Consider the following 12,476-nt stretch of genomic DNA (forward strand, 5'->3'; position numbering starts at 1 on the left):
ATATATATATATATATATATATATATATATATATATATATATATTGTATATATATATATAAACCAAACTGTTTGTAAATCCGTCAAGAATTCAATGAGATAAGAGTATTTGTGTTCGTGCTGATCACTCACCTTACATTAAGTACCACAGAGCACACCAGAAAGCCTGCCTGTGGTAAGATGGCCGCCCGGTGATGCCGTTTGAGACTCCGCCGTAAGACATCTAGCCTTTATTATGGATATCTATGGCTCCTCCACATACAATCTCCTAACTTCCCAAAGTTTTCCCACTAAACACCCCTCCCCTTCCACAGGCGTCTCAACGTCTTAAAGAGACAGTAACACTTCAACACCACCTACCAGTAGTCCATCATAATTCATTACAGCATGATTCTTCACGCTCATAATCACGTCACTACTAGTCAGAACTGTAATTGGGTTCCCTCACTTACATTTATGCCAACAATACCAGGTTTTCAAGATAGGATGTTTTTTTTAATTGTACTAGTAGACATTAAGTTTCAATTACCTTTAAATCTTAAATTCTTAGTGACTTTGTCATCATTTATGGCTGAAAATGTATTTCAGTCATGATTAGAGATCTCATATTATAGTTCATTTTAATCTAAGTTCATTTCTAGACACGCAGAATTTTCATTTCGATTTTAGGAAGTGAAAGCCCAATACACATGAATGGGGTGAAGTGACGTTTTTATACAATAATTGGAATTAATGACATTCAAGGTATTTTAAATGTCAGCTTTTATGGTGTTATTTTAAATTCCTGTGGTTTTAAATAATAATTTTGATTAGGACGAATTGTATTTTAGATGTCTAATATAAATATTCAGTCAACATGATAAATGCTAAAACTGCCTGCCCAAATTCCCGGTTGGCTGTTGACTACATTTTATTTGGCGCGAAACTGGAGGCCCGGTTGGCTGTTGACTCCATTTTATTTGGCGCGAAACTGGAGGCCCGGTTGGCTGTTGACTCCATTTTATTTGGCGCGAACCTGGAGACAGTTGTCGGATGAGTGGTAAACACTTTCGATAGAGCTGTTTCGGTCATGTTTGGAAGTTTTTCGCTGTTTTTACTGGATGTAGAGGAGATAAAAGAACCTCCCGTCTTGAGGAATAACAAAGCTGCAGCAAACTCCAGGTTAAATACAACATTATTTATCTGGTAAGTGTGAGCAGCTCTAAATACGCTGTGATACTTAAAAGGCTTTAGCATGGCTGCCAGAGGCTGGTAGAGTAAATAAACTTTTTTCTCAAGTAGGAATAGATTTTTTTTTTTTCTTTTACATTTTACAAAATTACTGAAGTGAAAGTTAAAAGTAGTCCACCAGGAAATAACTCGAACAAATAAAGTATTTTGTAAGATGTAATGAATACTTATGTTTTATATCATTAAATCAATGGCGGCCATTATATAAGGCAGGGCTGCCAACTTTTCATCAAACCTTGGGGTGAGATCTTGAAATAATTTGGGCATGCAACCCTTGTCAGGGTTAGATGAGGATAGGTGCAGCTAAAGGTTGGAGGTTTTCAGAGGATTTAACTGAAACAAAGTGGATAAATGTGGATTTTATATATACCACAGTAAATGTAACTGAGTAACAATAAGTGAGCTGTAGTTATGAGGAAAATCTTTCACACATATACATAATTTTCTATATTCTGGTGATTTTTCAGAGAACTGAAGCAAGAATGGGCCCTGCTAAAATACTTGCATCTTAAATATACTGTAAACTAAGATTTTCACAACTGTGTTTATTAATTATTCTTTGCAGTTCAAGTAAAATAACCAATAGGGAACTAATAAGTTATTAGATTACTGACACTAATACAGGAACCAGTGAAAGTGAATCATGTGCAAACTATACTGTGAATATTTGCTATTAAACTCAGAATTAAAAATCTTTAGTTATTATCTTATTAGTTTCTTTTACAATTGACTAAACAGCTAAATTATTCAGACCTTCTAGGAGGCTGTAGATTTATTAAAAACTCCCCATGACAGGAGACGGCACTTCTCTGGATGTTTGATTTTGGTGGATGTGATGGAATTTGACTTTTCAAACATATTTAATGGACCAAAACAAAGAAAATATAAATAAGATAAGTAAAAATAAAATGATAACATTCCTGTGGTTCTCCCTTTATGAATCCTGGATAACTGAGTTTTTCTGCACATCCTCTCTGGATGTGGTTGGTCTTTTCTTGGGTGGCTGATCCTTTGAAGAATAAAGTGCAATGGTTCTTTTTCTTTTTGTGGAGCTCCTATGGGTTTGTGATGAAAACCTGAAAGCTTTAAGAATTTAGTTTAGTGTTGGTTTAATGAGTCCTAAAATCCAACGGGAGATTATTAAACTAAACTGAGCTATAATTATTTAACTTGTGAGAAAAACATGGACTAAATCAGGAGGATAAACTAGAGCAAACAAGTAGTAAAGCTCAGTAAAAAAGCATGAAGTATAAAGGAAACAAACCATTTGATTTGATCCTGCACTTCAGTCTCCACAGTATTAATTTAAGCTAAATGCTGTATATTTTATTTATATTTAATAAATTGCTAGACTGCTTAAAATCTTTGATTTCCAACGTTTCCCGATAAAATAAGATAAAATTAAAATGACATGAAATCCCGGTCTTTTTTCAATATCAGGGGCTGTCTCTCACCTCTGCTACTGTCAGCATAGTGAATAGGTGGGCTGGTGCAAAAACATGGACTGGTAAAGAACCTGGCATGTCATTATGTGTTAGCACTAAGGTTTTGTTGAAAATGCAGACTGGATTTTTTTATCAACATGGTATTTTATATATAAATAAGTGGAATGAAGTTGAGTTTTAATGTCTGTCATTTTTATCGTGAAAAATTGCGGAAAAGGAGTGAGACACATCGCAGTGAAGACGCTGAGATGCGCGAGTCTCACGACCAATGGGTGACAGTTGACAGCCCTGTATAAGGAGACCTGATTTCTAAAGTCCAACCGAGGGACATTTCCAGCCCGTAGGTAAAGATAAATACATATCATTAAAATTAAAATAGGAAATGGAGACAGTGATGCTTTTATCCATTTTTACATGTTTATTAATATTTAAACAACAAAAATCTAGTGTAAAATCCAGGAATGTGCCTCTCCTATTTCATCCCGTTTTATATGAAAATAGGTCATTCGTTCACTAATATATTATAAACAATGATTGTATATCTTTAGAGTTGCACAGATCATATTTTTTGGCCCCAGTATCTGGCTGTGCACTGTTGGCCGATACCATACTGATACCATCTGTTTGAAATTGATATGTGTTTGCATATATGAAGAACTGCAAACTACTTGGATGTAAAAATAATTGCCATCATGGCTTTGTCAAGCTGCTGCCTACCTTTGTGAAGCAGGAAAAAGACTAATACAAAGTGAATCCAGTAGAACTTTTTATTGCCTACGGCTGAAAATGGTATCGGTGCCCTATTTGTTGGTACTCGCCGATACCGATGCCTCTGCCATTTTAGTGCTGGATCGGGGCCCTGCCCGATACTGGTATCAGTGCAACACTAACTTAGACCTTAAACGTGTAAACCTTGCATTTTACTACTGCAGCTGCAGAGGGCAGTATAGCCTAATTTTTCCAAAGAGCAATGACCACCTTATCACATGGTCCCCTGTAGCTTAATGTAGTAACACCTGGAAAGAGGAGTACAAAAGCGAGTATAGATGGATGCATTTCTCTTTCTTGACACAAAATTAGCTTTGAGGATACATTTTTTAGCAGTAGGGCAGCTGTTTAACATGACATTTCTGTTTCAGTTGATGGAGCAGAAAGTTCAATCCTGTCTCTTAGCACTAAGTTGAACACTTATAGGTATAGATTTAACCCAATGGTTATTGTTTACTATATTTAAGCTTTCATTTAGTACTTAGATTAAAGGTTGAGATTAAAGCATAACAGGTTTCTATGATTTAATGGTTGATAAAAGAAAAAAATATTGAACTGTATTGATCTCACATTGGAGAAGTTTACACTGCATCAAGCTCTCCCAATGCAATACATCAAAATGCTCAGAAAAGATTGACTGAAACTAAGTAGTTAATGGGACTTTCAATCATACTACAAAAATGATTCACTTCAATACTAATATGTAAATAAATAAAAAAATAAATAAATAAAAACACAAGCCTATGTAAAGGCTTATTGTTTTGGGTTTTAAGGGTATAGTGAGAATGGCTCACAAGACGCAGTTCCCAAAACTGAGCTACTGAAAACCTCAGCATTCAGCTATGATCATCATGTACTGACATTACTGGAGAAACCAAATATCAAATGAACCCAGAAAGTCTGATTATGGTTGTTCCTCTACATTTTCTAGCTTCTAACTTGGGTTAAAAAATCAGCTTCTTGCCTTACAGGACAGTTCAAAGAGCAGCTAACTGCTAATACTAGCAATGAATCATGTGTTAACTGATTGTCTCTGTTTCCTATCAGATCTTTTTCCTACCAACTGGGATTACCAATTATTGATATGATGGCAGAAAGGAACAGAGCAGTCTCTCCAGCTCTCAGCTGTGTTTCTATGAAAAGTGACATGTCCAAAGAGCTTCCTCCTCCAGACTTCGCTGATGGCCCTGAACCCTCGGGAAAAGGGTGAGCCAGCTGTTGATAACTGATATAATCATGTATCCCCATTTTATAATGTCAGATTGCTGTTGATTGCTTTATGTTAAAGTCCTCTTTTAGCTCGTTTTCAAATAACAGTCATTCAACTGGGTTCCTTTTAGTCTGAAGTTCACATTTTGTTTTTAATTGTTTGAATGGCCTTGCCTTTCTGGACCTCTTCAGCTACTACTTACCTTCTCTGCCCCTTAGGTTGCCAGCCTTAACCTAACCCTTAGGTGTGGGTGGGAGCATGGGGGGGCAGGTTGGAGTTGCCTTCCCTTTTGCTGCTTCCCAGTTGTTAAATAACCTCCCATTGCACACTGTAGAGGCTCCTTTACTTCTAAAACCATTTTTGTTCGTTGACTTTCAACACATGAATAGTTTGACCTTGTTTGTTTTAGTTAGTTTAATTGGTTGTTGTAGCAGCTCAGCCAGTCTCGACGGATGAATTAAGCCTTTCTTCCTCATCCTCATCCCAGTCACCACAGTTATTTTAGTCACCATGAAAACTACAACATATACCACATATACAAATATTAGAATACAAAACATAAATTGACTATACAAAAAACAAAACATACCTCACAGCTTTCACTGGGGAAGACTAAGTGTTGATTGCTTGCGTGCTTGCTTGATGATAAACAGCTTGACAGTTCAAGTCATTTATTAGTGCAATGATCCCACCAGCATTTATATGGCCTGCCCTCATTTTCTACGGCAGCCCATGAGGTACAAAAAAACACCAAAGAACCATTAAATGTTACAAAGTACAAATACCATTAAACAAACCACAAACAATGCTAATCAAAACAAACATCCATAAACAATCTGCAACATTTAGAAAATTCACTTCCAATAATTTACATTAAAAATAAATTACACAATTCATTTTCAATAACTCACTATCCATTACAGTTGTTTTGAAACACAAGAAAAAAAATAAGAAAAAAGAAACGCAACAAAACTTTAATATGGAGAATTTTATAAAACTTGTTTAGGAAGTTGGATATGCTTGCTTAATGTCACCAATTAATCAGTGCTGCCATGTACCGTACGTAAGCAGACCATGCAGTCAGTGGAGTACATTTGGAAACGGGACCAAATGTGAACGCGTACCGCATTTTCAATTAAATTCAATTCAGTTTATTTCTATAGCACCAATTCATAACATATGTCATCTCAAGGCACTTTACAGTTCAACAGATCATGCAGTCAAATTGATTCAAAGTGTTCTATTTAAGGAAAACCGGTTGATTGCATCAACTCTTCAGCAATCCCTCACACTAAGCATGCTTGTAGTGACAGTGGAGAGGAAAAACTCCCTTTTAACAGCAAGAAACCTCCAGCAGAACCAGACTCTGTGTGAGCGGCCATCTGCTGAGGCCGACTGGGGTTCAAGGAGACAGAAGCAGACATAGAAAAAGAAGCATAGATACAAAAGGCAACTGTCAACCAGCTCCACAGGCGGAACCGTCCAGGAAACACATAGCCAGGCAGACAGACAGATTTTATTGGGAGAAAGCTTTTAGGACTTAAAATAAGAGAAACAGTGTTTGTTATCAATAAAACCAGGTAGAGGGGATGACAGGCCATCGCTGATGGATTACATGGTTAAATGGTCACATTTTTCGTCAAACACTAGTTCTAGTGACATATTAAAACATGATATTTAATGTCAATTTGACAACATTTATAATAAGGATTAGTCTTATATTTTTTGAAATGAAAATGTATGATTTTAGTAAAAAACACTCAATTACTATTTTCCTATTTAATTCTGGAAGTTTTAGGCATAGTTTTGGTGCCATGAACTGTTTTTAATTTTGATTTAGTCTAATTTTAGTCTGCTAGAATCTTGCTTTCACAAAATAAATAGTTGACCTTAAAATGAACAGTCCTAGTAATCAGCTCATCATGTTTCTCAGACAATCACCTTCCTGCTTTACAGGACAGTTTAGAGAGTAGCATACTGGTAACACTAGTAATAAATCACTTGTTATCTCATCTGTTCCCTGTCAGGTGGGCTTCATACCAGCTGGGATCAACTGTTGATATGAAGACGGAGGGAAACAGAGCAGCTTCTCCAGCTCCCAGCTGTGTTTCTATGAAGAGTGACATGTCCAAACATCATCCTCTACTCTTTAGTAATGACCCCGAACCCTCATATCAAAGGTTAGAGGACTGTTAGTTAATAGTTGGTATGAATATGTGCGTCTTTTTATTCCCAAACCAATTTTGGACTTCAAAAATGCTTTAATACTGAAATTTGGACACTGGCTCAAATGCTGTTCAGGAGGCTTTGGCACTTTTACACTCTGGATGTTTATCTGCTTAGTTCTGTAGCTACAAGACAGAGAGCAGCTTGGCTTGATTTACTTTGCCTTACTAAAATACTATTTTTTAAGGGAGAAAGTCAACCTCCAAACATCATGTGTGAAGGGAGCAAAGAAATTTATAAGATTTAGAAAAACTGTTGTCTAAGAAAATGGAGAACTTTCGTTCTTTTTAGACCATTGTTGCTCCTCAATGACAGAATAACCTCTGTTCATTAGAGGCTTCTTCATCGTTTACTTTTATAACTTGCTTTAAATACCTTCGCAGTGACAGAACATTATAATGGTTAGACTCCTAATTTCTGTTTTTAAGTGTTAGAAAAAGAACTTTATCTTGCCATAAGGATCATAGCACTGGCGATAAATATGGATGAAAGAATAGAAACATGAATATTTTTAGAATTTAGTAAAACGTGTATCTGCAGAAGCATCCCCATTGCAGTTACCCAGCAACAACGAAAGGAGCAGGATGAAGACATGCCCTAAACATAGAGCTTTTCTTACAGTTTTGAATCTGTTTTTAAAAAACATATAAATTCAAAATATACATTTTTTTCTAGCCTTATATACAAATTTGGTCAAGGTAACCATCTCTTATAGATTGTAACCTCCAGAAAACTACAATTATTTACTAATTGCTGTACAAACAAAAACTCCTTTAACTTTATTAGGACTGTGAAATATATGTGACTAATTTATTCGTTTTATCAATTAACGTACCAAATATAACATGATGAATTAAGACTTGCCAGTAGTTGACTATCCTAGTGATGAAGGAATGTCTTTACAGATGGAGGAAGAGGAGCAGTGTTTGTTTGGAGGAGCAGCCGTCCTTTTGTGCTTTGTTTTGGGATGTCCGGATTAATCCGGTTTGTTCTGAGTGTGAAGACTGCCACAGAGGGTGCATCAGATCATACCTGGTCTCAGGGAGCTCCTCCTGCCCCCAGCTGGTGAAAAGACTTAGAACAGGCCCTGGACAGCTGACAGCCACTGAAAGCAGCTGTTCACCAGGTAAGAATGGACATCTTTGGTAAGAGCTTCCTTCAAATACATCTGTTGAAAATGATTACAAACAAAAATAAAACCACAAAGCAAACTGGGTCTTGTGCCAAATACATCAAGTTATAGCACATCTTATCCTTATCAAATGTTAGCCTCTTGTCATTTCTTTCCACTTATCCTGGGTATCTTCCTATCGTAGTTCATTTAGCATATGAACCTCCTGATATCCCTTTCTTTCTTAGGAGCTATAGGAAAACCAGAGTTCAGTTCAGCTCTGGATAATATTTGTCAAATTTGGACTAGAGCCTTCTAAAAAAGGATTACAAAAACCCAAAAGATGTTGCAAACTCTTCTTTATGAAACTCAAATAATGTAAAGCACATATATAATACCATGTGTCACAAAGTGCAAACGAAATAATAATGTACTTTTGTTACATTCTTTTAGATGGGCTTTTTTCTGGCAAAGGACGGATATTCCTACCATTGCCAGATAAACTTGAGCAGTCTATATTCTAAAGGAACTTTTCCCCCTACCATCTTCCTTACCACCAGCACTATTTGAACAGTACTTATCACGGCAATCGCTGACCTAGATTTTCTGTATTTAGATTGAGTCTGGGTTCATCACAGGCAAAAACATATTTTGCTCTAAAAAAAAAAAACAGTTGGGCCGATGAGTTGTAAATAGATTTTAAATCGAAAGAGAGCACATATAGTTGGAAGTAAAAGCTGGGCCAATACCTGCATCTAGGAGGGAAAAAAAATTAAACACTGAAAAGGGTGTAAAAGTGGTCTTTGTGTCCTCCAGCAGCCTCATCCTATAGCAGCATAACCATAGAGATATAGCCCTAGTTTTAATATAAGACATGGTGTCTGCCATACGGATTCAAACTGGTAGACGGTTCCATGGGAGAGAAGACTGATAATTAAAACATATCTACCTTTGACCCTTTAGCACTCGTTTATCTTAAATGTCCAAGCCGGATGCTAAGCAGGTCAGGCTGGTTGGAGAGGAAAAGAGAAAGAAAAAGAATTTGCACTATTGCACAGCAAACACTGCAGTGTGAATAGGGATGAGCTATGACCCCTTCAAGGAAATCCCTGGTACTTTTGTTCTGAAGTCCACTAGTATATTAGCACTGATGTAAAATAATCTTCTGTCTAAAAATATTGCAGTTTTTTGGCTTTTATGTGTATAAATCCTTTAAAACTATTACCCATGAATCCCCTGTTCAGACGAACTGGTCAATCCAGCAGGGTTTCTGAATCAGTATAGATTTGTTAAAAAAAAAAAAAAAGTTCACTGAACTAATGAATCCATCAATTATTGACCTCCCAATGTTACAGCTGTTTCTATAAACTGCAATCACATAAAATCAAGTTGTTGTTTTTTTTACACACTTTCTTACTTTTATTTACAGTAGATGTTGGTCTCCAAGTTATTCTAGAAGAATATAAGAGCAGTCTGAAGAGGAGATATGAATGTGTGACTGAAGGAATTGATGAAGGCCAAAATAAAACCATCCTTAAAGAGATCTACACTCAGCTCTACATTACAGAGGGGCAGAGGGAAGATGTTAATACCCAAAATGAGGTGATGGAGCTGGAAAGAGCTTTCAAGATCCAGAACCTGCATTACTCCCCAATCAGGTGCCCCGACATCTTTAAAGCCTTACCTGACCAGCTGCAAACCATTAGACTGGTTCTTACTAATGGCGTCGCTGGTGTTGGAAAAACCTTCTCAGTGCTGAAGTTCACTCTGGACTGGGCAGAGGGCTTGGAGAACCAAGATGTCAGTGTGGTGGTTCTGCTTTCCTTCAGGGAGCTGAACCTGATCAGAGATCAGCAGCACAGTCTTCTCACGCTGCTCCATGTTTTCCATCCAACCCTCCAGAAGCTCCCAGCAGAGAAGCTGGCTGTCTGGAAGCTTCTCTTCATCTTTGACGGCCTGGATGAAAGCAGACTTTCTCTGGACTTCAACAACAGTCAGCTTGTTTCTGACGTCACACAAAAGTCATCAGTTGACGTTCTGCTGACGAACCTCATCAGGGGGAACCTGCTTCCCTCCGCTCTGGTCTGGATAACTTCCCGACCTGCAGCCGCCAATCAGATACCTCCTTCCTGTGTTTCCAGGGTAACAGAGGTACGAGGCTTCAGCGACGCACAGAAGGAGGAGTACTTCAGGAGGAGGTTCAGGGATGAAGAGATGTCCGGCAGGATCATCTCCCACATCAAGACCTCAGGGAGCCTGCACATCATGTGTGGAATCCCAGTGTTCTGCTGGATCACTGCTACGGTTCTGGAGAACCTGTTGACTACAGAGCAGAGAGAAGAGCTGCCCAAGACCATGACTGACATGTACTCACACTTCCTGCTAGTCCAGACTAAAAGGAAAAAGAACAAGTACGATGACGGACATCCTATGAGTCCACAAGAGCTGATGGAGGCTAATAGGGAAGTTCTTTTGAAGCTGGGAAGGCTGGCGTTCGAACACCTGGATAAAGGAAGCATCATGTTCTACCAGGAAGACCTGGAGCAGTGTGGTCTGGATGTCACAGAGGCCTCGGTGTACTCAGGCGTTTGTATGGAAATCTTCAAAAGAGAGAACGCCATCCTTCAGAAACCCATCTACTGCTTTGTTCATTTGAGCATTCAGGAGTTTCTGGCTGCTGTCTACCTGCTCCACTGTTACACCAACAAAAACACAGAAGTGATCAGTCGATTCTTGGGGAAAAAGTACTGTGAAACATCTCTGGATAAATTCCTGAAGAAAGTGTTGGAAAACTCTCTCCGAAGTCAAAATGGCCATCTGGATCTGTTTGTTCGTTTTCTTCATGGCCTCCTTGAAGAGTCAAACAAGAGACTGTTAGCAGGCCTGCTGGGCCAAATGAAGAACAGCCCAGAATCGATCCAGAGAGTCATAAACAATCTGAAGATAAAAAGAACACAGGCATGTCCCGACAGGAGCATCAACATCTTCCACTGCCTGATGGAGATAAAGGACCTCTCAGTTTATCAGGAGATCCAACATTTCCTGAAATTGGAGGGCATATCGAAGGAGAATCTCTCAGAGATCCAGTGCTCAGCTTTGGCCTACATATTACAGATGTCAGGGGAAGTTCTGGATGAGTTTGACCTGAAGAGGTTTAATACAACAGTGGAGGGATGGCAAAGATTGATTCCAGCTGTGAGGAACTGCAGAAAGGCTCGGTGAGTCCAGATACTTTCATTTTGTGAATTCTTTAATTAGGGATGAATTGTATCCTAAGTGTTTATATTTGCTTTTGGGCAATTTTTGGCTTTAAACTCCTTTTTCTTATTTTCCTGCTATTTCACCATTCAAATGTAATATTTATTTTCTCATTCAGGACAGCTCTACTGTAGTTTAAGGTATTTGCAGAGTTATTATTTTAAAATGAATTCACTCAGGGCCGGCCATTATGAACTAAACTTTGGTAACAATATAATTCTTAATTTTGTTTGATACATATATGTTTATATTGTTTGAATATTGATATAAACAAAATGAAACCCTCATAAAGACCGCCATATGTCAGTTATTAAACTGGCATACTACTTTTAGAACTGGCATACCAGTACAATATGCCACCACACCTAAATAATTTTAACCTGCATTCTATTGTCCTCAGCCAAAAAGTTATGTTGATAAGTTTCATAATTTAATCTTTAGATTGGTGAACTGCAGTTTGACAAAGAACAGCTGTGCACATCTGGCTTCAGCTCTGAAGTCCAACCCCTTCCATCTGACAGAACTGGACTTGAGTGACAACATAGACCTGGAAGATGATGGAGTGAAAGAGCTTTGTAGTTTTTTACAGACTCGCCTCTGCAAACTACAGAGATTGAAGTAAGACACCATGTATTAAGTATTAATATTACTGATGCAATAGTTGTGTTGATAGTTAAATAGATATATGACTAGAATATGGTAAAGTCCGTTTCCTTCTTGAATGCGGGCTCTAGTTAAAGGTTTTGTCCAATTTCAGACTGAGCCAATGGGAAACATGGAGATTTTATTGTCTGATTGCAGCTGTTATTAAAAACTTCCCAGAATTCAGTGAATTTAGTGTTGATCATGCAGGAAATACACAGCAACACAATTTTCTTTGCAGCTTGAATAACTTGGCTGCCGAACCTGAGTCTATATTTATGCAGTTGTTGGTGGAGCTGACAAAGTTTGATGGTCATCTAGCCCGAATGGAAACTTCCACATGTGTCGCCTGATGCTAGTCACTTAACCCATTTAGGCCGGGAAAGCATTAATGCATTTCTACCATTCAAGCCGGGGGCGCTGTTGCGTAATTCTACCATTGACGCCGGGAGAGCATATAAGTCAAGCAAGGAGAAAGAAGTTTTTTTCAAGCAAACATGGAGGAGCTTGACAGAGAAGAGTTGTCGGAAGGCAGTGTTTTTGAGGAGTGTGTCGGCTTTGATGACGGTATAGATGAAAATGATGAC

General features: G+C 38.0%; 1 protein-coding gene across 4 annotated transcripts in view; it reads left to right on the forward strand.

Moving 5' to 3' along the window:
* Positions 1-982: 982 nt before the first annotated feature.
* LOC107086760 (NACHT, LRR and PYD domains-containing protein 12-like) overlaps positions 983-12,476 on the forward strand; it is a 23,989-nt gene continuing 12,495 nt past the window's right edge. For 3 of the 4 annotated variants that reach the window (XM_015377925.1, XM_015377935.1, XM_015377906.1), the window contains exons 1-6: positions 983-1,184; positions 4,490-4,648; positions 6,680-6,832; positions 7,784-8,004; positions 9,419-11,207; positions 11,689-11,865. In XM_015377925.1, the coding sequence (XP_015233411.1) occupies positions 4,527-4,648; positions 6,680-6,832; positions 7,784-8,004; positions 9,419-11,207; positions 11,689-11,865 (2,462 nt within the window). In that variant the 5' untranslated portion in view covers positions 983-1,184; positions 4,490-4,526. The remainder of the gene's footprint in view (positions 1,185-4,489; positions 4,649-6,679; positions 6,833-7,783; positions 8,005-9,418; positions 11,208-11,688; positions 11,866-12,476) is intronic. The other variant, XM_015377915.1, reaches the window with a different exon arrangement.

The sequence above is a fragment of the Cyprinodon variegatus genome, unplaced genomic scaffold (genome assembly GCF_000732505.1).
Source record: "Cyprinodon variegatus isolate N-32 unplaced genomic scaffold, C_variegatus-1.0 Scaffold9, whole genome shotgun sequence".
NCBI lineage: Eukaryota > Metazoa > Chordata > Actinopteri > Cyprinodontiformes > Cyprinodontidae > Cyprinodon > Cyprinodon variegatus.